This window comes from Balaenoptera acutorostrata, chromosome 1 (genome assembly GCF_949987535.1).
Source record: "Balaenoptera acutorostrata chromosome 1, mBalAcu1.1, whole genome shotgun sequence".
NCBI lineage: Eukaryota > Metazoa > Chordata > Mammalia > Artiodactyla > Balaenopteridae > Balaenoptera > Balaenoptera acutorostrata.
The window spans coordinates 128,665,521-128,691,691 of record NC_080064.1 but is presented as its reverse complement, the minus strand read 5'-3'; the positions used below and the strand labels follow the sequence as shown (position 1 = coordinate 128,691,691).

At 37.4% G+C, this 26,171-nt stretch overlaps 2 protein-coding genes and 1 non-coding gene across 9 annotated transcripts in view; 2 read left to right on the top strand and 1 right to left on the bottom strand.

Moving 5' to 3' along the window:
- The window catches only part of DCAF6 (DDB1 and CUL4 associated factor 6), a 168,834-nt gene extending 167,554 nt beyond the window's left edge, over nucleotides 1-1,280 (bottom strand). For 2 of the 7 annotated variants that reach the window (XM_007172465.3, XM_007172467.3), the window contains exon 1: nucleotides 913-1,280. In XM_007172465.3, the coding sequence (XP_007172527.1) occupies nucleotides 913-1,009 (97 nt within the window). In that variant the 5' untranslated portion in view covers nucleotides 1,010-1,280. The remainder of the gene's footprint in view (nucleotides 1-912) is intronic. The other 5 variants (XM_007172468.3, XM_007172470.3, XM_007172469.3 and 2 more) reach the window with 3 other exon arrangements.
- A 608-nt stretch (nucleotides 1,281-1,888) lies between these two features.
- Nucleotides 1,889-25,217, top strand: MPC2 (mitochondrial pyruvate carrier 2). The gene is made up of 5 exons (XM_007172464.3): nucleotides 1,889-2,193; nucleotides 15,109-15,149; nucleotides 22,829-22,913; nucleotides 23,292-23,403; nucleotides 25,002-25,217. The coding sequence occupies exons 1-5, from the start codon at nucleotides 2,085-2,087 to the stop codon at nucleotides 25,036-25,038; spliced, it is 384 nt and encodes a 127-aa protein (XP_007172526.1). The 5' UTR covers nucleotides 1,889-2,084; the 3' UTR covers nucleotides 25,039-25,217.
- Nucleotides 5,187-5,293, top strand: LOC130706022 (U6 spliceosomal RNA). The gene has a single exon (XR_009006446.1). It is a non-coding gene; the product is annotated as a U6 spliceosomal RNA (small nuclear RNA).
- Nucleotides 25,218-26,171: the final 954 nt, after the last annotated feature.

Sequence of the window (26,171 nt, the reverse complement as noted above, 5' to 3'; positions counted from 1 at the left end):
GCAAAGAAAAAATTTTTAGTGATGTTGTCTTATCTTCAAATTAAAAAAAAAGAAAAGAAAAAGAAGAAAGAGTAATGAAAAGATTGCAGAGGAAGGAAGAAAAAAGACCCCTACTAAATCCGTCCACTTTTAGCTCAGGCGTGACCCAGAATCCTCACAAATCCGCTTTACGCAAAACGAAAAAAACTGGACTACCTTTCCCCCAAGTATCGAAGGTTGTTTTTAGAAAGCTTAACTAAGTAACAGTAAATGCCAAGTGTGTTTCACAGGGGGTGGGAATGGGAACGTGAAACCCTACACCTCCTTAAAGCGGTCGGAACGACCGAACAGCAGAGTCCAACTGGGAAAGCGCGCGGGGGTGGGGAGAGCTCAGCTATCACTTTCAGGTTTTGGCTCCGAGCCGCACAAGAGTTTACACCGAGTCTGTTTGGAGCGTGGAGTCCCCGAGGGAGGTCAACGCGTCGCCACGGACACCTAAGCCCTCCCGAGACTTTAGGGGAGGGGCGGTCAACACAAACTTAGGTCCTTCGGCTGAGCGAGGAGAGCGGTGGAGAAGAGCAAAAGCGCCAACTTCTGCTCTAAACGCGGCAGCTCGGGGAGGTTCGACAAGTCTTCTCCCGAGTTCCACTCCAGAAGCGACCCCAACACCTTTCCCGGCCAGTACCGTCTGCCCCCTGTCCGGCCCCCCGAAGGAAAACCCAGTAAGGGCGGCGGCTGGCACCATGGAAGGGGGACTTAGCCATGGGAGGAAACGGGCACGGGGTCCGTCCGCCGAGGTCCACCCAGCACCTCGGCGTCTCTGGGGCTTCCCTGCCCAGGCGCTGTCCCACCTCCAAGAACCCCAGCGGCGTGGCCCCCTCCCCCACCTCTGGGCGGCGACCTCAGCGCCTCCGCCCCAGGGCCCCCGCTCACCCAGGTAGCGGCTCCGCAGCCGGGACGGGTCCTCCAGCCCGAGGGATCTTTTCCTCACGTCCCACAACAGGTGTGGGCAGCAGCCACCCCGAGACATGGCTCCGCCGGGCCGGGGGAGGAGAGGAGACCACCGCGTGGGGGAGGGGAAGAGGGGGAGGGGACACGCGGATCAACACCCGAGCCGCACCGGCACCATCCGCGCGCCGGGCCTCGCGGTAGCAGCGAGTTAGATGGCGGTGTCAGCGGCAGCGCCTTCGCCCCCGAAGCCCGGCCGCACCCGGGCCTGAGCTCGCCTCATACTCTCCTTCTCCAGACTACCGAGAACATCCAGAGATCAGCAACTGTCCCCTCCCTCGGCACCCCCTCCTACAGGGGGAGGTGGAGGAGGCGGAGGCGGCCTTGACTCCTCCCTCTCCTCGTTCTGGACACCCTCCCTTTCAAGCCTTTCTCGCGAGATGACGACCACCCTGGAGACAGGCCGGTGTGTGCCAGGGCTGCCCTTACCCTAGAAAAGTGGGTTCAGACCACTTTAGCCAAATCCTTAATACTCTGGATAAATGAGGAATAGAAACGGAAGAAGCTGAAATCGGAAGTCTCGCGCTCACGAGTCTCATTCCAAAGGAAGCAACAGAGTTGTGCGGCGTCATCTTTAATCGGGTCAGGAAAGCCCGAAAAGCCCATTTTATCTAGGGGCCTCCTTAACCAAAGTGAAAGGGGATTAGCGCCGGTGCAACTTCACTTTCCCTTCTCCAACATGGCCTCCGGGCCAGGAAGAAGAAATTGTAGGTTTGGTCTGGACCCCGCCCACGCCCCGGGGCGGGCCAATCACCGCGGGCAGCTCTGCTTGCGCAAGCGCGCTGCCGGTAGGGCGCCGGGTTGTCTCGGTGAGGTTGTCCTTTTGCCACCTGTTTCCATGACTCCTCCTCCCTCTAGGCAGTCGGAGGCCAGGAGGCGGGCTCGGGGCGGGCCGTCGCAGAGTCTCCGCCCCCACAATCTTCTCTAGGCGCGGGCCGCCGGGCGGTTCATAGGGGAGCAGGCTGAGCTGCCTTGGGAGAGAGGAGGGCGCGAGGCGTTGAGACAGGGGAAGGTGACGAGCTGCCCTTCATTGCCAGCCAGGGAGGAGCACGCGGCCGCTGCCCTACCCAGCTGCCCGCGATCACTCGTCCGCAGAAATGTCAGCCGCCGGCGCCCGGGGCCTGCGGGCCTCCTACCACCGGGTCCTTGATAAAGTGGAGCTTCTGCTGCCTGAGAAACTGAGGCCGTTGTACAACCACCCAGCAGGTAATGAACCCAGAATGGCTCCCACCGAGACCTTCCCTCCCTGTCCCTTCCCTCCCTTTAGAGGCCCACTGACAACTCTGCCGCTGGAGGCATCACCCACAGCCCCAACCCCCTTCCCTCAAGTGAATCCGTGTACTTTCCTATGCTCCCTGCTTTTCATGTTTTCTTTTCCAGCATCTCTCATAAACTTGTTATTTTCAAGTCTGCGCCCTTTGCGACCTTTGTCGCACCCCTTCCCTTAGGCACAACTCAGACCCGGACCGAGCCTCTGGGTTTGATCCTTCTCCATTTCTGCGGCCAAGAAAGGGTCTGGGCCACCAGGAAACCTCATTCTCTCCTCTTTCCCTCCATGAGTAGTGGTATATTGACCCACGCGGAGAAGAGCTGTCTTTCCGCCCCGGAGGGTTTGGAGTAAAGGTCATCCTTCCTTCAGCTCCAGATGACTGGCCTGCAGATGTGTTAAACGGTTTCTGAGTCAGTGTCATTCCTTGCCGCATAGGTCTAGTTTGTTTAAGTCTATCCTTATTTATGAAATTACTACTGAACAAGCTCTCCCTGGACCTTTTTGTGTGGACAGACCTGGTTTTAAATTTTGCTCTGCTGCTTACTATCGATGTGACCTTGGACGAAATCCTAGACCTTAGTTTCTGTAAAATGTGATCGATGTGAGAGTTAAAGATAACGTTGTGTTTGATTCTTCACAAATGCTCAGTAAATGTTAGCTCTCTCTTTAACCTATTGGAAAACAATGTTCTTGTGGTTGAAAAAAATAATTCTATAAGAAACTGGAAGATCCCAATTCCTCCAACTCTCTATCTCCCCACATATCTGACTATGAAGCAGCTCTTGGGAGTCTGAGATGGTTACTAAATCTAATTTCCAGTTTGATAATGGAGTGAACTGTGTCTTGGAATTATACTTTAGTATAATATTACTTATTGCAGTAGTTTACCCCTTATCAAATTGATCTTTAAGGAGAAGTTTTTACTGATGAAGAAGCTTATTTAGTTTATTTGCCTTTTGGTTCTTTTAACACACAATTTTTGGAATTATGCTGTGTTTTGTGGCAGAGATTTTCAGGAGGGAGAATTGGGCAATGCTTCTGTAATAATCTGGGCTTCAGACTCAACTGAATTCTGTGTAGTCAACCCTGACCCTCTTAAGCTCTGTGTTTGGGTTGTAGGATAAAGACAGGATAGAGGAGGAGCAATTTTAAACTACTTTAAAACAGAATTGAAGGGTAGTTTTATAGTGATCTTTTCCAAGGCCTTGGCCTTAACCACCTATAATGATTCTTTATAATACTTTATTCGACTTTTATATTGAAAAGGAATTATCTTTCATTTGAGATTGGTTAGTAGATTGTGCATTTTATCTGGGTTCTCTTGGACTAGTTCAGTTATTGTAACCCTTTTTTTTCAGTGTAATGGAAGGAGCATAGGCTTTGAAGCCAGACTGACCTGGATTTGAATCTTGGCTGTGTGACCTTGACCCCAACCTTTAGTTCTAATCTATGAAATGGGGATAATAATTATCACCATTTAAGGATTGTTGTGAAAGTTAAGTGATGTATTGTCTGTAAAACATGTAGCAGTGTTTGCACGTAGACTCTCAACAAATGTTAGTGTTAGTTCCCTCTTATTAAGCTTTTCACCAATATGCAGAGTAAGAATACCTATCACTGCAAAATTATTTGTGATTAAAATGTTGTAGGGTAGGCACACCATTGTAGAAATGAAGAAACATGAAAAATATAACTGTTGATTGATTCATAAGTACTCAATAAAATCTGAGGAAACACTGATTATTGTTCCAAGAGTTATCAGAGTGAATATTCAAGGTTTTTGCGTACTATTTTGCGTAATAGTATGTTATGGAATCATTATATTAAACATTAGAGTAGATTCACATACTGGAGGTTTTTACAGTAATATGCAAGGCTAAATTTTTGAGATTTCATTGTATCATTGACAAGTACATCGAGACAGTTTACAAGAATATGTCTTTATATAAATATATATTAGAGTAGAATATTGCATTATATATAGAGTTAGACCTGTGGCCTTCATCATCCATTTTTCTACATATTGTCTCTGGCACAAAATAATCTACTTCAGTAGAGCAAGAATAGTGTTCTGTATACATAGAGAATCCTAAAGAAGCTACCAGAAAACTACTAGAGCTAATCAATGAATTCGGTAAAGTAACAGTATACAAAATTAATGCACAGAAATCTCTTGCATTCCTGTACACTAATGATGAAAAATCTGAAAGAGAAATTAAGGAAACACTCCCATTTACCATTGCAACAAAAAGAATAAAATACCTAGGAATAAACCTACAGAAGGAGACAAAAAACCTGTATGCAGAAAACTGTAAGATACTGATGACAGAAATTAAAGACGATACAAACAGATGGAGATATACCATGTTCTTGGATTGGAAGAATCAACATTGTGAAAATGACTATACTACCCAAAGCAGTCTACAGATTCAATGCAATCCTTATCAAACTACCAATGGCATTTTCCACAGAACTAGAAAAAATATTTCACAGTTTTTATGGAAACACAAAAGACCCCGAATAGCCAAAGCAATCTTGAGAAAGAAAAATGGAGCTGGAGGAATCAGGCTCCCTGACTTCAGACTGTACTACAAAGCTACAGTAATCAAGACAGTATGGTACTGGCACAAAAACAGAAATATAGATCAATGGAACAGGATAGAAAGCCCAGAGATAAACCCACGCACATATGGTCACCTTATCTTTGATAAAGGAGGCAAGAATATACAGTGGAGAAACGACAGCCTCTTCAATAAGTGGTGCTGGGAAAACTGGACAGCTACATGTAAAAGAATGAAATTAGAACACTCCCTAACACCATACACAAAAATAAACTCAAAATGGATTAAAGACCTAAATGTAAGGCCAGACACTACAAAACTCTTAGAGGAAAACATAGGCAGAACACTCTATGATATAAATCACAGCAGTGCTCGCCTCGGCAGCACATATACTAATATTGAAACAATACAGGGAAGATGAGCATGGCCCCTGCGCAAGGATGACATGCAAATTCGTGAAGCGTTCCATATTTTTAAAGCAATTATACTCCAGTAAAGATGTTTATAAAAATAATAATAAATAAATAAATCACAGCAAGATCCTTTTTGACCCACCTCCTAGAGAAATGAAAATAAAAACAAAAATAAACATATGGGACCTAATGAAACTTAAAAGCTTTTGCATGGCAAAGGAAGCCATAAACAAGACGAAAAGTCAGCCCTCAGAATGGGAGAAAATATTTGCAAATGAAGCAACTAACCAAGGATTAATCTCTAAAATATACAAGCAGCTCATGCAGCTCAATAACAAAAAAACGAACAACCCAATCCAAAAATGGGCAGAAGATCTAAATAGACATTTCTCCAAAGAAGATATACAGATTGCCAACAAACACATGAAAGGATGCTCAACATCACTAATCATTAGAGAAATGCAAATCAAAACTATAATGAGATATCACCCCACACCGGTCAGAATGGCCATCATCAAAAAATCTACAAACAGTAAATGGTGGAGAGCATATGGAGAAAAGGGAACCCTCTTGCACTGTTGGTGGGAATGTAAATTGATACAGCCACTATGGAGAACAGTATGGAGGTTCCTTAAAAAACTAAAAATAGAACTACCATATGACCCAGCAATCCCACTACTGGGCATATACCCTGAGAAAACCATAATTCAAAAAGAGACATGTACCACAATGTTCATTGCAGCACTATTTACAACAGCCAGGACATGGAAGCAACGTAAATGTCCATCGACAGATGAATGGATAAAGAAGATGTGGCACCTATATACAATGGAATATTACTCAGCCATAAAAAGAAACGAAATTGAGTTATTTGTAGTGAGGTGGATGGACCTAGAGTCCGTCATATAGAGTGAAGTAAGTCAGAAAGAGAAAAACAAATACCATATGCTAACACATATATATGGAAGCTAAAACAAAAAAAAAATTGGTCCTGACGAACCTAGGGGCAGGACAGGAATAAAGATGCAGATGTGAGGACACGGGGAGGGGGAAGGGTAAGCTGGGATGAAGTGAGAGAGTAGCATTGACATATATACACTACCAAATGTAAAATAGATAGCTAGTGGGAAGCAGCAGCATAGCACAGGGAGATCAGCTCGGTGCTTTGTGACCACCTAGAGGGGTGGGACAGGGAGGGTGGGAGGGAGACGCAAGAGGGAGGGGATATGGGGATATATGTACACGTATAGCTGATTCACTTTGTTATACAGCAGAAACTAACACAACATTGTAAAGCAATTATACTCCAATAAAGATGTTAAAAAAAAAAAACAGAAAAAAAAAAAAATAGAGTTCTAACCAAATGTGTGTCCTAGCAAGTTCAGTTCTCATAAGATATGTCACTCCCCGCCACCATCTCCTGACTATAAAAGTATGTGACTCCACACTAACCAGCTGCATAGCTACGCTCTAGATATTTGTTCAAAGAAATAACCTTGAAGTCATGCTGCCCAGTGTTTACTTAAAAGCTTAGTTGGGAAAAAAAAATTTATTAGTGGAGTGTCATTCCTTTGTACTTATGAACTCCAAAATGGGGTGAATCGTCCCAAAGCATGCACAAAATGAAACATTGGAATGTAGGAAGAAAACAATAGGACTTCTATTAATACTTACTATTACTTTATCTTTTTAAAGTTTCCATTTTGTATATGTTTTACAATATAAAAATAAATTAGTACACATATATATGTATGTGTAAATAGTCCCTTTATTACGATGGTTAGACTTAAGATTTTTCAACTTTACAAGATGGTTCAAAAGTAATACAAATTCAGTAGAAACTGTACTTTGAATTTTGAATTTTGATCTTTTCCTGGGCTACTGATATGTGGTACGATTCTCTCATGTTGCTGGGCGGCAGCAACGAGCCACAACTCACAGTCAGTCATGCGGTAAACAATCAGTACGTCCATTCTGCACCCATATAGCCATTCTGTTTTTCAGTACAGTATTCAATAAATTACATGAGATAGTCAACAATTTATTATAAAATAGGCTTTGTGTTAGATGATTTTGCCCAACTGTAAGCTAATATAAGTGTCCTGAGCATGTTAAAGGTAGGCTAGGCTAAGCTATGATACTTCAGTAAGTTAGGTGTATTAAATAAATTTTCAATTTATGATATTTTCAACCTTCAATGGATTTATTGGGATGTAACCCCATCATATATCAAGGAAAATCTGTACACAACTAAATTCTATGGAGTCTATATGTATTAATTTATATATATGTATATATATGGACTGTATATAGGGGGTGTATGCTCAAAAAAATTTTTTTTTAACTGATGGGGCAATGTGTTCAAAAGAAGTTAGGAGACCTCAGCTCTAAAGAGTCCAAAGAGTCTCTAAAGAGTTAGATCTCGGGAATTCCCTGGAGGTCCAGTGGTTAAGACTTGGTGCTTTCACTGCCATGGCCCGGGTTCAATCCCTGGTTGGGGAACTAAGATCCCACAAGCTGTGTGGTGCAGCAAAAAAAAAAAAAAAAAGAGTTATATCTCAATAGAACTGGGGGAAAAAATAGAATTAAATAAGAAATAAATAATAAAAATAAATAAATAAAAACTATCCTTCAATTAAGTCAGCCCAGAAAACAGCTATCTGAGCTATATAATTTTTGCTTACCATAGCTTTGCTTATATTGAATTACATTTTGGCTTAAGTGGAAGAACTGTTGAAAAAATACTTCTATGAAACGTGTTGCAGTGTTTAATTTGCTGTTGCTGAGAATATTCTGTACATTGCATGGTGTTCTCTCTGGGAAGGCTCATGGGAAAAGTTACTTTAAGGTCTTCATAACAGGAATATTTTCATTTTTCCTAGGTAAAAGAATTGGTTTTTCCTTTTTATCTTACAGACCTAGAGAATATTTTTTAAAATAAAAACATACTAAATGAACCATTATTAGCAGTGTTCATAAGGGAATATCTTTATCAAAAAAATTCAAAATTAAATGCTAAGGGAATTGATGTTACACTAGATAGTTTAATACAACTTAGTTCAGAGAATATATTGTTTTATTTTATGTAAATAAAGCCAAATGGGGATCAAATAAATAACGAGTGTAGAAACCCACACAGTTATGTATTAACATGGTTATTTAGCGTCTCTGTTAGAACAATTTATTTTCTTCCTACAGAGATTATCTGAAGAATTTTAATGCCAGTCTAGGATAGACATCTAGATATCTATATAATATTAAATATATCTGTATTATATACCATGTATAATACATCTCTCTATATAAATATATTCTTAAACATATTGTTAATATATATTATGTTTAAATATATACACTAAATATGTAAATATACATATATTATTTTTTACAGTTATAACCTCTGTTACCTTAAAATTAAGGAATGAGAACCAAAATGGAAAGTTGGGATTTCAAATACAATTGTAAGATATTGATGAAAAATAGAATATCTCTAAACTAGTTTGCTCCAAGAAAGTTGAATTATTTAATTTTTTTTGAGGGCCTGCTGTATATTAGATACTGTTTTGGCATTTGAGATATTTTAGTGAATAAAATTAAAATCCCTGGCCACAGAGATTTTGTATTCTCAGAAGAGATCATAAAAGTAATACAATCCTTGTTGTAGTTGTTAGTTTGACACTTAACATAACTTTTGCCCACTAACCTGATTTTAAACTAATTATAAGAAATTAAGACTGTTCATGCCTCATCTAATTTGATTCATTAGATGTACTAAAGGAGAAGCAAGCCCTAAGAGAAGCTATAAATAGTTTGTTATATACACTCTGCTATATATAAAATAGATAACCAACAAGGACCTACTGTATAGCACAGGGAACTATACTCAATATTTTGTAATAATCTGTAAGCGAAAAGAATCTGAAAAAGAATATATATATATATTCAGTTTTATATATATATATATATATATAAAACTGAATCATTTTGCTGTACACCTGAAACTGACACAACATTGTAAATGAACTGTACTTCAGTTTAAAAAAAATAGTCTGTCATTTCCAAGTCATGTAATAATATTAATTTTGTCTATGAGAAAGTGTGAAGTACATTTAAAGTGTGGTATGGCATAGCAGAAAGAGTACTAGGATCAAAGAGGCCTGTATTCTGGTCCTTGCTCTATCTGGAGCTATCTGAATATGAGACAAATTACTTAACTTTTAAGTGCCTTTTCTTTTTCATGTATAAAAGTAGAAGAATTTGGATTTTCTTTAAGTTTCTTTCCAGCTGTAATAGTCTACAATTTGGTATTTCTGCTAGGGCTTTTCTTAGTTTCAGAGGCTTCAAGAAACTCAGATTTCATCAGGGAAGACTATATAATTATTGTTAGATTAGGTTTTAGGGATCTAAGGTTTTATCCTTGTTGTGCTATGTATTTTATATAAGTAATTTTACCTCTCTGGGCCTCAATTACCTGGTTTATAAAATGAATGCCTGAACTAGATGATTTCAACAGTCTTTCTAAATCTAGAAGTCATTGATTCTTTGTTACTGAAGAAATGTATAAATTTAAAATGTATCAACCCTAAAATGCACATTGGCTATCATAGCTAGTCACTTCACCTGTTATTTTTCTTTGGCATTGTCACCAAAGCCTGTTTTCAATCAACATTTTAAAAATCATTATACACCTATGACGTTCTGGGTGCTATTTGAGTGAGCTCTTTCCAAGGCCTTCCACGAGATATAAAGATTGCTTGGCTCTAAAATGGTAGCCCCGTCATGTTCTCGGTATGAAATCAGAACTAGTTTTAGTACAAATAAAAATGAGTAATCTTTGACTGTCAATATCTGTGTGAATTTGTAAGTAGCTGGGTACATGATAGCAAACAGATGGACTTGCTTAATACAAGGAACATTAGAGGAAAGTTGAGGGATGTTGAAAGCAGTAAACCATAGAGAAATGGTATGAAAGGGGTTCGGTGGAGTAGTGGACGGCATTCAGTAAGAACTTTATTCTCAATATTGGGAGCACCTCAATTCAATATTTGTATATGTGTACGTTTGCGTGGGTGTAAAAGTTACTTATTCTGTTCCAAGAAGGAAGTCTTTCCCTAGGAAGAGAATCATACATACAATAAATGACATAATTTCTGGGTATAATTTATAAAGTATTTCATTAGCAGTCATTCCTCTCAGGTAAGGAAATTAGGAAGTAAAATTATGTCATTGTTTTATTAATAGGTTCATCAAAGTTCATCAAGGCAACTAGATTTGTTAATTTGTTTGAAAATGTAGGTCTCTTATGTCTCTTACATATTTGGCTGTGATATTCCCTTGCAGAATTTTTCAAATTCTTCCGTGAAAGTTTGAACTTTAGAAAACATCAGTTTCACTTTAAAAATCAGAAAAACATATAACAACACAAAAGAAAATGACCATTATATTATTCTTCGTATTTTTTGTTATGCTTGAAAATAGTTCATAGTTTTACAGTCAATCCTTGTTGCTCATCTAGTCTATGTATAGTAGTTTGTATCTGTTAATCCCATAGTCCTAATTTGTCCCTCCCCGCCTTCCTCTCCCCTTTTGTAACCATATGTTTGTTTTGCTGTATAGTTCATAGTTTTAAATAGTCAGCATTTGAGGCCTTTTCCAACTTCCAAGAGTGGATTTATAAGAAACAAGATGAAAATGTGTTAATTGTTAGTTAATTCTTTGTCTAAAGGAATGTATATTTATATCTGATGGGGACACACTTCCCTCATCTTGGACTTCAAATTAAATTTCTTAAGAGCTGCTTTTTATTCAATATATTTTCAGCAATTCAAAATTTCTGCCTAAACAAGTTTTTTCATTCATCATAATGAATGTTAGCTAGATACTCTATTTATACTTATGCTTATCTTGATTTTAAGGTATTATAATCACTTCAGGTATCATGATTATTTAATGACTTCATTTTTTTAATGCTCTCCAGTGAGAATAGCTATGTCATTGTAGAACATAAACCTATTTTTCCCAGGTCTAGAAAGACAATGTGACATTATATTCCCACTGTTTATGTGATACCTGTTTCCAAATATGTTTTTGTCAAAACTTTTTGTTTTAGGTAAATAACAAGGACCTACTGTACAGCACAGGGAACTATGTTCAATACCTTGTAATAACCTGAAAATGGAAAAGAATCTGAAAAAGAATATAGTTATATATGTATAACTGAATCACTTTTCTGTACACCTGAAACTAACACATTATAAATCAACTATACTTAAATAAACAAGTTTTTTTAAACTTTACATTTTAAATGTCAAAATCAGTTGGGATGTTTCCTCATTACCATTTCCATTATTGACTGATTGCTGTTTTCAAGAAGATAGCCTCTGTTCCTGAATTCATACACATCTATATTTATTTGACTTCTTTACTTTTAAGGTAGAAAATGATTAGCTAAGATAAAATGGAAGGGTGAACTAAAATAAGTTTTCTTTAAAATTTTTTGTTAACCTATTATATGGTCATGGGTATTGCTAGCTATTTTTTCCTTTTTTTAACAATGAAGAAAACACCGCTTGTTTGCACTTACAGATCTCCAACCCTAATTATTTGTCAGGTGTCATCATCCTCTGATATTTCAGAAAAATTAGAAATTTAGAATGTCTTATTAATATATATTTGCTACTGATGTTTTTAAATTCAGTGCTTACCAGTTGTTAAACTAATTTAGGCTTTGTTTTATAGTTTAAAATCATGCACTAAATAAAATATTTAAACTTCTCTTTGGCCCACATTCTAGCAACCATAATTTCATGTTTGAAGTTTTTGTTTGGTTCAGTTGTGTGGGAGAAGGGCAGTTTTTATTTTAAAATTATCACCTAGCTCAGGGCAGTTGAGTAAATTAGTTACCAGGCAAACCTACTGAAAAGCTTGACTGTTCTTTAACCCTGAAGGGTCAACCATTTCAGCTCGTAAAGAAACCAGAACCTTAGAGGCATTGCTCAGGAAACAGTTTTGGGGGTGGCAGAAGAGGAAGCATCAGTTTTGAAATAGGAAGAGAGGATTCTGTTGGGGAACCCAAAGCCAGAGACGAAAACAATGTATTGGCTTACCCTTGAGTGATGAAGCCAAGCTTCATGCAGGTATAAGAAATAAACTTGGTAATTGATACTGCATATGACCCTGAGACTTTGTATATGACAAAGAAAAATAAACCAGGTGTGATGATAAGAATCTCAGAAACTCAAACTAAATAAAATAACCAGAGTTTGAAAAGATTGACTTATAGGATTAGTGCATTATGGCATCAGGCTCATGGGAAGAATTTTCAGGAGCCAAAAAGGGAAGTATCATGGTCTAAGAGTAGAGTAACTAGTGAGTGAAAGTCTAGTACCAGTTCCCTGATGCAAAGGGAACCTGATGTCCCTGAAATCCCAGCCTTGAGGATGAAGCGGTGTCAAGGCAAATCTGGGTCAAACCTAAAATTTGAGTATCTTTGATTAGCATCTCTCCTGGATATGGTTAATCCAATTCAATTCTGTTCAAAAATATTATTTGTCAAGAAAAACTAAGAAACAGGCTTTGACTTCTAGACCTTGCCTAATTAAAGTGACAGATGCGTAAATAGATCAGTTTAATTGTTAAGTGCAGTAAACTAGAAGAATAGGCTGCTCTGGGAGTTCAGAGAAGGAGCATTTAATCTAACCTGGAGATGTTAAAGAAGGCTTCCTTGAGGAGATGAAACCTTCAATGAGTTTTTGAAGGATATTAGGAGTTAGCCAGATGAAGACAAGGCCAAATAAGGGGACTAGTAGCTTGTGCTTAGGCCCTTTAAAGCCAGCACTGTGTTTTATTTACCAGTGCATCCGCAGTGCCTACGACACTGTAAAGCATGCAGTAATTATTATGGGTGAACGAATGAGTGGTCTTCTCTGCAACAAATTAAACCTACAGCTATGACTGGATCTTAACTTAGCAATGTGCTTTTTCTTTTTTTTTACCTCCATGCTTTTTCAATTTCACTATCTTTTGTTTTGTTCCTAAATAATAGGTTTAAGTCAATTTTATCTTTTAAATGTTAGTTATGTGTATGTGAACAGAAACATTCCTTGATTATTAATGACAGTGAATGCTCACCCACTGGGGGGAAACTGGATAAATCCATCTTTACCTGCTGGTGCTATTTGAGAAATATTACTGGGAGTAGATGAAGAGAAATAAATGTGTTACATTTGGGTGATGATGCCATTTTAGATGTGATTTTTGTGATCCGTAAAAACAAATTATTTATTCTTACAAAGTAAAGTGGAATATTAAGGCAGAAATAATACAATTAGATTTATAATTATATAATTAGAATATAAATTATAATTAGATTTTTTTAATTTCGAATTTGCTTAAAATCACTGTTGTCTTATGTGAAATTGATTAATTTTTGTGTTAAGAAAAAAATGTCTTTTGTTGATGCAGTGTGTTGAGAGCATACATACCATATTAATTTGTATTGGATTTAGCTTTTAAATTACCATGGACAAAGTCTGTTTCTCTCCTGTCACTGTATCCCCTGGAAGGTTAAAAGAGACATATAATTTGGAAGAGTTACAAGTGGGCACAGTTATGTTATGTGGTTAAAGAGCACAAGTTTAAGAGTTAGAAGACTTAGGTTCTAGTTACAATTCTGGGCTTACTAGCCACATGACTTGAGTAGGTTATGGAACTTCTCTGAGCCTTATCGGTAAAATGAAGGATTTAGATTAGATGATCTCTGAGTTTCCTTCCAGCTCTGAAACATCATGCTTCTCAAATTCTAGGTTATCTAAGAAACCATAGTCATTTTCAATACTGTCAACATTTATTGAACATTTTGCACGAGGCAGATGAGTACCAGGATAACTAAAACAAGGTCCCTGCTATTAAGGAGCTTACAAATCTAGGCTTTCCGCTTTCTCATGTGCCCTTTAAAGTTAGGTTCATTAATTTTTTACTAGAATATATAGAATTTTTATAAGAACTTTTACTAGAATACATGTGGTGACATGTCATTTATAATAATAAATATTAGTAGAATTAGTGAATATATAAATATCTGGGACTTCCCTGGTGGCACAGTGGTTGAGAATCCGCCTGCCATGCAGGGGACCTGGGTTCGATCCCTGGTCAAGGAAGCTCCCACATGCCGCAGAGCAACTAAGCCCGTGCACCACAACTACTGAGCCTGCGCTCTAGAGCCCGCGCGCCTCAACTACTGAGCCCACAAGCCGCAACTACTGAAGCCCACGTGCTCTAGGGCCCACGTGCCACAACTACCGAGCCCGCGTGCTGCAACTACTAAAGCCCGCGCGCCTAGAGCCGGTGCTCCGCAACAAGAGAAGCCACTGCAGTGAGAAGCCCACGCACCGCAATGAGAAGCCCACGCAGCGCAATGAAGAGTAGCCCCCCCCCCCGGCTCGCTGCAACTAGAGAAAGCTTGCGCGCAGCAACGCAAGCACAGTATATATTCTACTGTGGCTCGTATCACAAAAATTCCAGAATTTGTCATTTCCTCAACTTGAAGATTATCCTTAAGTGAAATAACATTAAGTTCCATGTTCAAGGCGAAACGTTAGGAACGATTTCCGAAACCATCTCCATTATACTTTAGCTAATTTTAATAGTTCACCAAAATACAAATAATTGACAAGGAGATCAAAACAACTTGTATGAAAGATTGATAGTGTGGTGACTCTCTAAATTTTAACTTAAATACAAAGTATGCAGAAAGCATAGTAAAAATTGTTAGAAATAGATTGATAAACCTTTGAGTTTTTGAAATGTGGTGATGGCTATTAAAAGACATATTGAAAATAGTTGGTTTATTGCTAAATTTTTCATTTTTTTTTTTCAGGTCCCAAAACAGTATTTTTCTGGGCTCCAATTATGAAATGGGTAAGTCTTGAATTTTTGCAGAAGCTACTGAAAAATATATTCTTTAAAGGAGCTTATTAATTTGAAGTAACTTTTCTGAAGGATGTACTTTTAAATGTTCATGGTATGTCTTGAAGTAATTTTATACAAATACTCTCAGATGTATCATTTTTACTGCATAAAGCATACTACCTACTTTAGTTTTTCTGAACTCCTTAGATAGGTAAGAGCCCTTTGGGGAACGTATTGTTATCAAAAAGCTTATAATTATGGGCCCTAGGAACATGAAACTTCATTCTAAAATTTTGTGACTATGTAAAACATTAAATTAGTTAGAACACCCCCAAATTAGCTTTTGTTATTAATTTAGTATGAGAACTTGAGATACTAACACTAAAATAGAGGCAAGGAAAGTTATTCTCAAAAAGTAGAAGAATTTATCCAAGGGTATATATATTAACATTTGGGAAATGATAGAATATGGGACTTCTGACTCCAAGACCAATGCTCTTACACTATGCCAGAGTTTCCATTCCTAAAGCTCTCATTTAGCTGAAAAGAAATAATTGCGATGGCTGTTAATAACAAATCATTGACTTTATGTTGGAAGGGCCAGTTTTGGCCTGATGCAGTGCTTCTCGAAGTGTCATCCCTGGACCTGCAGCACTGGCGTCACCCAGGACTATGTTAGACACGCACATTTTCAAGCCACAGCACAGATTTACTAAATCTGAAACTATAGGGATGGAGCCCAGTACTTTGTGTCTTAATAAGCCCTCCGGGTGATTCTGATGACTTCTAAAGTTTGAAAACTACTGGTCTGCAGGCTTTTTTTTTAACTGTAATAAAATACACATAAAATTATCATTTTAACCATTTTTTTCGTGTTGAGTACATTCACATCAGTGTGCAACCAATCTCTAGGACTCTTTTTATCTTGCAGAACTAAAACTCTGAACCCATTAAACAATAGCTCATTTCCCTCTTCCCTAGCCCCTGGAAACCACCATTCTACTTCCTATCTGTGAATTTGTCTACTCTAGGCACCTTATATAAGTGAAATCCTACAGTATTTGTCTTTTTGTGCCTGGCATATTTCACTTAGCATAACGTCCTGAAGGTTCACCTATGTTGTAGTATGTGTCAGAATTTCCTTCCTTTTTAAGTCTGAATATTTCATTGTATGTATATGTCACATTTTGTTTATTCAGTCATCTGTTAATGGACACTTGGGTTGCTTCACCTTTTGGCTAGTGTGAATAATGCCGTTACGAACAATGGTGTACAATATCTGTTCCAGACCTGCTTTCAGTTCTTTTGAGTATGTACCTACATGTGGAATTGCTGAATCATATGGTAATTCAGTATATTCAGAACTGCTGTACCATATTCCATAGCAGGTGCACTATTATACACTTCCACCAGCAATTCACGGGGGTTCCAATCAATTTCTCCATATCCCTGCCAACACTTTTTACTTTTGTTGTTGCTGTTGTTTTATAATAGCCATTCTAATGGGTGTGAAGTGGTGTCTCATTGTGGTTTTCATGTGCATTTACCTAATATGATTAGTTATGCTGAGCATCTTTTCATGTGCTTATTGACCATTTTTACATTTTCTTTGGAAAAGTATCTATTTAAACCCTTTGCCCAAGTTTTAATAAAGTTGTTTTTTGTTTGGGTTGTAGGCTATTTTAATTCTCTTAAATGTACTGTTTTAAATTGTTAGAACAATTCGGAAACTCAGCTGTAAATCTAAGTAGTTGAGAATGTTAGAACTGGAATTACCTGTCCCTCAATTTTATGGCCTTAGGCAAGTTCAGTCTCCGCCCTTTTGTCTCATCTATAAAACAACAAGATTAGAGTAAATTAGTGGTTGGGAGCTATATTTTACAGAGAACTAGGGAGCAGTTCTCTTTTTAGATTTATAAGTTGAGAAAAGCTTCCATCAGTTTAAAAAAGAAGTTTCAATATATCATCTTTAATGATTCTAGTCATACTCTAAGCATTTAAAAGAGTGATATTGAAAAAAAATACTAAGAAATGTATATTACTATTTCCTTTCTCTTCGCTCCCTACCAATGCTTAAAATTATATCTGCAACGTGGAATTAATTGCTGAAATATTGTTTCTAGCACCAAAATTTAAAAAGTAAGAACGGGGGCTTCCCTGGTGGCGCAGTGGTTGAGAATCTGCCTGCCAATGCAGGGGACACGGGTTCGAGCCCTGGTCTGGGAAGATCCCACATGACGCGGAGCGACTGGGCCCGTGAGCCACAATTGCTGAGCCTGCGTGTCTGGAGCCTGTGCTCCGCAACAAGAGAGGCCGCGATAGTGAGAGGCCCGTGCACCGCGATGAAGAGTGGCCCCCACTTGCTGCAACTAGAGAAAGCCCTCGCACAGAAAGACCCAACACGGCCATAAATTAATTAATTAATTAAAATTTTTTTTTAAAGTAAGAACAATAAAATAGATAACTCATAAGGACCTACTGTATAGCAAAAGGAACTCTACTTAACACCCTGTAATGACCTATATGGGAAAATAATCTTAAAAAGAGTGGATATATGTATATGTATAACTGATTAACTTTGCTGTACAGCAGAAACTAATACAGCATTGTAAATCAACTATAGTCCAATAAAAATTATTTTTAAAAAATAAATTAATAAAAAATAAGAATGACTTAATGTATTTACAATAAATTGGGGGCGCCCCTGACCCCAAATTTACCACAGTTTAGAAGTTCATTGATTTTTACCAAAAGCTTTGATGTTTCTTTGATCTGGTCCATCAATGTTTTGAAACATTGACAGTATTATATACTCATAAGTGCTTTCTCCACTGTCTCCTTTAAAAATATCTATTTTAAGTTCATGTTGACATCATACATAGTCTCCTGATGACAGCATAGCAATGGAAATTTCTGTGTTTTGTTCTTGGGTGGGGAAACTTTTTTTGATATTTAGTTTATGCTTTCCTTTCCCAGAGCATTTGATAATAATTAATCTATGGTAACCTATACGTGACATGTAGCAGTTGCTGCTGCAAGCCACCTAAGTTCTACATTAAAATTTTAGACTATACTTCTTTAGAGATTTAACTGTGGTCGAATCCTTCTTAGCCACTTTAGTTGAAGCCAAATAATTAATTATAAAGGTCAAAGTGGATAATTCTAAAAAGCAATACTACATACCCTTAAATATTTTATTTTAACTTAACGACTATAAATACATATTCATTTATCAATCATTTACTGTAAGGCCAAAGCTTTGATTTGTGTATGGATCCACTGGTTTTGAGTTCCACATCATCTGTCTTGGATGAATTATACCATAGTGCATCCTACATGATTTCGGTTTAGTTTTCTTTAAAGCAGATCAAGTTTATACACACTTTCATGATAACAGAAACCTGCTAGATTTTTGTCTCTCCACCATCTTTTAAAATTTATTTTATTTTATTTATTTTTGGCTGCATTTGGTCTTTGTTGCTTTGCGCAGGCTTTCTCTAGTTGCCGAGAGCAGGGGCTGCTCTTCCTTACCGTGCGCGGGCTTCTCATTGCAGTGGCTTCTCTTGTTGCGGAGCACAGGCTCTAGGCGCATGGGCTTCCGTAGTTGTGGCTCGCGGGCTTAGTTGCTCTGTGGCATGTGGGATCTTCCCGGACCAGGGCTCGAACCCATGTCCCCTGCATTGGCAGGCAGATTCTTAACCACTGCACCACCAGGGAAGCCCCTCACCCTCATCTTTTTATATCTGTCTTGTTCACACCAAATTTGACAGCAAGTTTAACTTGCCTTTATTCAATCTTTCCAAAACAGTCACTTTAGTTTTCATAGAAATAACAACCCTCTTTCTGTGTTTCACCTGTTTACCTAGTTCATTAAACTAGGTAAATTACAGTAACAACTAAAACTGGTATAAACAGGTTTGAAGACAAACACAGTGACTTGATAAAAATATAACTCAACTGGTGAGAGCAAAAATGCGTGAGTGCAATACAGAATAAATAGCCCCTAGCCATGAGTATTCAGCCATGGGCATCATTAGCTTGTTTACAGAAGGAATGGATATCATTGGCTAATCTGGGAAAACTATTATGTGGAGGTCAGTTGAGGGAGCTTTTTTCCTTTTTGTTCATAGTCTTTTTGTGCAGACTGGGTTTATATATATATATATTTTTTTTTTTTTTTTTTTTTTTTTTTTGGCCACTCTGCACGGCATGTGGGATCTTAGTTCCCCAACCAGAGATCAAACCCAGGCCCCCTCCTGTGGAAGTGCAGAGTCCTAACCACCAGGGAATTCCCAGCTGGGTTATATTTAACTCTTGAACAGTATGCCATTTTGTGTGGCTAATTTTTCTCTTTTCTGTTCTCCTTAGGAATAAGTCAAACTATATTTCAAGATTACCTCTGCAGATTTTTAATGTCTAGCTACTTGCTTTTCCAGCTGGAACTACTTATATAGACTAATTCGCAGTTTAAAATCTTGAGAACTTTGTTATCCCTAAGCATTTTGGAATTGGAATATTCTATAGTGGTATTTCATTTTTAGCCCTCCTCTAGAAGTGTCATATGACTTTTTTTTTACTAAAGGAGAAAATATTGGAAGGAAGGAAGGAAGGAAAGGAGGAAGAAAAGAAGGAAAAAATGTTTTACACTATCTGATGAGTATCTACTCCACCCAGTGGAGATAACCAGGTGCCAGAAAGAATCACACACATTTGAAAACCAGTTTTTAATTGATGGAAACAGAGAACTAACTTGATTCTACTAGATGCCAAACTCTCTGTATTGGGTTATTTAATACATTATCTAACATTTAATCTTCACCAGAAAAAAGGTGTAAAGGTACTGAGGTTCAAAGAACTAGAACTGTTGTGAGAGACAGAGTCAGGATTTGAACCCTCAGTTCTGATTTGACTTCAAAGCCTAGGCTCTTAAACACTTACAGGACCCCCTTTAAAAGTCACTGTGGATCTTTCTATAATTGGTACTTTCTCCCCATGTTAGGGAGTATTTTACATAATCTTGTGATATACTCCACACACTCTCTGACTCTACAGTTCTATTATTTGAATAAAGTTCATAACAAAGAAGAATAGGAACACAGACCTTCTGCCCCTGAGGCTAGAAATACAGGAAAAGGTACAGAGACTAATATTCCCTTATCTCTGCTTCTCTAAAGATGTAAGCTACTATTTGTTGTTGATAATAATAATATTTTCCAGGCACTATGGTAAATATTTTTGAAGCATATTATCTCATTTAATCATATATCTCTTTTGCAAGGGAAGCTATTCATATTCTCATTTTATACATGAGGAATTTAAGACAATGTGTTATGTAACTTGACCAAAGTCACCCAGCTAGTAAATGGCAGAGATTAGATTCACAGTAAGATTTTATAAGGTAATTTACATGAGGTTAGAGTGGTATAGAAGTAGAGAGGGTTTTTTTTTTTTTTTTTTTTTTTTTTTTTTTGGCTGCATTGGTCTTAGTTGCGGCACTCGGGATCTTCGTTGAGGCACGCGGGATCTTTCATTGCGGCACAGGCTCTTCACTGCGCCTTCGCGGCACGGGGGCTTCTCTCTAGTTGTGGTGTGCAGGCTCCAGGGTGCATGGGCTCAGTAGTTGTGGCACACAGGCTCTCTAGTTGAGGCGCGCAGGCTCAGTAGTTATGGTGCACGGGCTTAGTTGCCCCGTGGCATGTGGGATCTTAGTTCTCCAACCAGGGATCGAAGCCGGGTCCCCTGCATTGGAAGGCGGATTCTTTACCACTGGACCACCAGGGAAATCCCCTAGAAAAGGACTTTTTTTTTTTTTTTTTTTTTTTTAGAAATGCGGGAAAGGAAACTAATATAGTATTATAAATCAACTATACTTTAATTTAAAAAGAAGAAGGCTAAAGAGGCATAACATCCAAATGCAATGTATTATCCTGACCTAACTACTCTGGACAAGAAAAATAATGTTTTAAAAGACATCTGGGGGCAGTTGTCAAAATTTAACTATGCACTGTGTATTAGACAACAGTGTCTTATCCATGTTAAATTTTGTGATTAGATTGTGGGTATATAAGAGAATGGGAAGGTAGTCTTGTTCTTAGCAAATGTACACTAAAATACTAGGGAGTCAAAGGGCATGATGTCTACAACTTCCTTGTAAATGGGTCAGAAAAAATATATATACATATAAAGAGAGAGGATAATAAAGCAAATATTTCAAAAAAAAAAAGAGAGAGAGAAAGAAATGTGGGAGAGGGGCCTCAAGACCTCTGTGGGAGAGCACAATTACTAACATGTCCCAGAAAAATAAAATGTATACTCTGAGCATAAACAAAATCATGGCTGCTACCTTCCTCCAAAAGACAATGCTAGAATATAGCCTATAGTCATCATAGATCTATTACAGCGTAGTAATACGTGGACTGAGTAGAATAATGCTAGAAATCAGTCCCTTTCTTCCCCTCTACAACGGCAGTATTCCACCCTGCCAAAGTGGAACAGATATGCAACGGAGAAAATGTACATTGGGACCTGGAAGAAGAATGTAAGAGTGATGATTAGGAACCATTTGGGAAAAAAATCACAGCACTATGGGTGAAAATTAACAAGAAAAGTAGTATTGGTCATGATTTACCTCTACTTATACTTCAGTATTTAACTATTTGCCCCTTTTTTAAGCCAGAATCATTGCTTCCTTGATCTACTGACTTTATTAAATCAAAACCATTTGGATTTGGTTTAAATTTGTAAAAATTCACAAGTATGCATATGTTCTATTTAGGAGAAAAAAACCCTGGGCTGATTTATATTTTTCATGTAAGAGCATCTTTTAGAAACTCAAAAAAACCTGAAAATGAATTTCTTAAAACCATATTTTCTAATGACATATTTAGGATTTGATTTTAAAATTGGAGAAAGGGAGGAGGAGAGGTGATGTAAGTATGGCAGAATGTTAATAATTGTTGACTGGGTGATGGGTATGTAGGGGTTCTTTGTACTAGTCTCTCATTTTACATTAGTGTGAATTTTTCATCAATAAAAATCATTCTGTTATGTATTCTAATCTCTGCAATAGAGTAGCATAACTAATATTCTAGTGAAGACTCATTACTAAACTTTCTGAGTGTTGCTGATGGTAGGGTATAATTCTATAAAAAACAGTGTTAAAAACATACCAGAGAAGAAATGACCAGGTATAATTTGACATTAAAGAAAAATTATCTAACCAAGAAACTAAAATTATAGCAGAGTTTTTCTGATACTTCCACTTTTAAAAAAGAATAACATTGCAAAAAATATGAAAGGAGGAATTTATACAAATAGCTTTCAAGCATCTTCCACACCAGTGGTTCCCAACATGCATAAAGAATATATAAATTCTTATGTGAAAGAAGTATCATTTGTAGAACAAAAATACAAATATACTTATAGAAAAAATATATACACACACTACTGATTTTCAAATATATGAAGCTGTTTAATGTGATTAACAAAATACAACTTAATTCAAAAAGCATTTCTGAATTCATTGTAACTTTTTGTCATGATGTATTTTTTCTTAATGCATGGATACTAAAATCATAGCTACAGTCTGAAAATCTCGGAAATAGTTTGTGTTTTAGTTAAAATTGAGAACCATTACTACATACTCATGATGCTTTTTTTCTTTCTTATGTGTTAATGTGTATTTCTAGGGGTTGGTGTGTGCTGGATTGGCTGACATGGCCAGACCTGCAGAAAAACTCAGCACAGCCCAATCTGCTGTTTTGATGGCTACAGGTAAATTAAATGAATATCTTCCATACAGGGCGTTCAATAATTTTGTTTTATATCAATGTACTTAACTGTTTCATGTTTGAAATACATATACACACACTCACACAGAAAGAAATTAACAGTGTTATCTCTAGGAAGTTGTTAGACTATAGCCAAAGAAGGCAGAGGAGGGTTATAAAAATTTCCTTTTGATGTAAGAACTGAGTGTTTTGTGTAATGATGAATTATAGCAACTTCATTAATGTCTCAAATTATAGCATTTCTTTGTCCTACTTTGTGTTGTCATAGTCTTATTTATAATTATTTTACTCTAATATTAAATGTTCAGATAAGATTGCAGCAGTACCTATGCTTTTTAAAAAAAAATTTTTATTTCAACAGGGTTTATTTGGTCAAGATACTCACTTGTAATTATTCCCAAAAACTGGAGTCTGTTTGCTGTTAATTTCTTTGTCGGGACAGCAGGAGCCTCTCAGCTCTTTCGTATTTGGAGGTAAGCTTACCACAGGTGTAAAAAAAAATCTGCCTCAGAAGCCATCCGGCTAGCAATACTTTTTTTTTTAAGATTCATATATAATGCTCAGACAGGATGTGCCTGAAGCAGACATTAAACATTTCTAGAAAGCCTGGGGGTTTGAGTTAAAAGTGTTAGGCAGTATGTTACCTAGGTTTCAAATCTGTGTGTTACCTAGATGTACAGCCCTTTGATAGAGTCTCTTTTATTAAGATAACATATATAATTTAGGATATATTAGGTAATTTTCTGCATGAACTTTTTATCACTTACTTTCAATTATATATAATAAAGTGAGACTTAAATGTATAGTTATATAGTATTGGAAATGATGTTTAAAGTGAGGCTGCTAGTTTCATTGGAAAGTATGTATTCTGTGAGCACTGGAAATTTTAAAAATTCAGTGATTAATATTATTTGTCAGTGACTGGTGACCACTCTGCAGTGAGCTTAGATGAAGGCTCTGGCTTTATTTGAACCATAGAACCTTCCTAAATTACAAAACAATGTTATGAATAACAGCTTTCTTTAACTAAAAAAATTGAATGATTTCAGTAAAGAAATAGAAAACATTGAGCTATATAATTTACCTTCCTTTCAGAAGGCATTCTGTTCTGCAGAGTATAGTACATTTTAATTTCATTCATCTGTACTATCCCTAGCTTTACTAGTAGCTTAATTCTGTAACCTTTTTATAATACTCTAGCACATAACGCATAGATGAATAAGTAAACTCACTCATTCTACACAATGCCTGACAGCCATTTTTAGGGCTTACTTATATCGATATAAACTTCAATTAGTACAGAGATTTTATTCACAGAGTACTTTTCTCATGCACCATCTCATTTTGACCTTATATTAACTCATGGTAGTAGAACTATGAGAACACTAAGTGCCACATTCAGAAATATTATTTCTAATATAAGAAATTCAGGTTTAGGTCTTCCCTGGTGGCGCAGTGGTTGAGAATCTGCCTGCCAATGCAGGGGACACGGGTTCGAGCCCTGGTCTGGGAAGATCCCACATGCCGCGGAGCGACTAGGCCCGTGAGCCACAATTGCTGAGCCTGCGCGTCTGGAGCCTGTGCTCCGCAACAAGAGAGGCCGTGACAGTGAGAGGCCCACGCACCGCGATGAAGAATGGGCCCCGCTTGCCGCAACTAGAGAAAGCCCTCGCACAGAAACGAAGACCCAACACAGCCATAAATAAATAAAATTAAAAGTTCTAGATGACCACGTTTTGGTAAACTTTATACATATATTCACATGTTTGTCATACTCTTGTATAGTTCCAGAATGAAAATATTCTTACATTAAAATAATATTTTTGTACAGGGAACTATATGTCAGTTAAGACGTTTTGACAGTTGGAAACCAGATGCAAATAAAGTCCTTGGATTACTCTCCCATCTGCCTGTTTCTTCCTATAAGCCTCTGGAAAGATTGTATTTACAACTGTATAGCCTCTTGACTAGTGAGAAAGAAGAGGTGGAATATGCTTCCCATTCCCTTCTTATTAATAAATGTCTCATCTATTGTGATCCATGATTTTTTTTCTCTCTGTTTTCTTTATAGATATAACCAAGGACTAAAAGCTAAAGCAAACAAGTAAGAGTTCTTGATCACCCTAACAACCCAGATGTGGACATAACCACCGGGACCTAGTTTGATTTATTTTTCAGTTGTCAACGAGGTGACGCTAGCTGTGCTAACGTTTGTAAGGCATAAAATCTAACTGTAACTGGGAGGTAGTACTTGATTCAACAGAAAAATAAAGCAAACTTTTAATAATATTGTCTCTTTACATATTACTTAAGGAATTTATCTATGGATATTAGTAACATTTTTTTTTTACTATTTGTCCGTAATAAATCATACTGCTCATACATACCACTGGCCTCCTTCTGTTCTAGTCAACCAAAGTGTGTGCGTATAAGAGCACACATATTCCAGTGAGTCAAAAGACAGTCGGAAGGTTCAGTAATCTGTGTACAGTGAAGGATGATGAAGTAGCTAAAAGTGAAAGGAAATAGAGCTAAAGAGAGTTGGAAATGGGTTGTGGAATGGCCAGCAACATGACACCTCAAACTGTTTTAAAACATTTTAACTTGAAATGAAGAACCTTGTGAAGAATATGATTTTTTGTATATTGTATGAAAGTCTTTTACAGCTACAGAGTAACAAAGGATTTGTAAATTTTTGAAATATATTCAATAACTGATGTGATGTGGCAGAAAAGCTCTAGAGTCAGGCAGACCTGAATTTGAATCCCAGCTGTGTGACTTATAATCTCTGACTTTGGGCAAGTTAAGAAAGTGTCCAATAAAATACAGTGTGTGTGTGTGAAAAAAAAAAAAAGAAAGAAAAGAAAGTGTCCAGCAGAGTGCCTGGGACATAAGTCAGCTTTCTGTAAATGTGTGTGACCTTTGTCCCCGTTATGAGGATTCATATTTGATTTGAGTTCCCATTTGGAGTACTGACATTTCTTCTGAAAATCCTAGTAAAACCAATCCTGGTTAGAACTGTAGTCAGAGGAATCAGCAAAGCTAGTTATTTCTAAATTTGAAGAAGCAAGTGACAAAAAGAACTTTTTGAGTAATAATATACTATAATCAAAATTTGGCCATTAGCAATTGAAAACCTTGCACTTTATCTTTTAACCCTTCAGCATTGTCCATCTTTATTTTGTTTTTTTTGACCAATAAAATTATAGTGATTTTAACTGAAAACCACAAATGTTTATTA

Bases quoted from the DNA above. Each gene is read 5' to 3' on its own strand.
- MPC2 (XM_007172464.3), top strand. From the start codon at position 2,085: ATGTCAGCCGCCGGCGCCCGGGGCCTGCGGGCCTCCTACCACCGGGTC. The intron at 22,914-23,291 runs GTAAATTAAATG...TTATTTCAACAG, and splicing joins TGCTGTTTTGATGGCTACAG to GGTTTATTTGGTCAAGATAC. The intron at 23,404-25,001 runs GTAAGCTTACCA...TTTTCTTTATAG, and splicing joins CAGCTCTTTCGTATTTGGAG to ATATAACCAAGGACTAAAAG.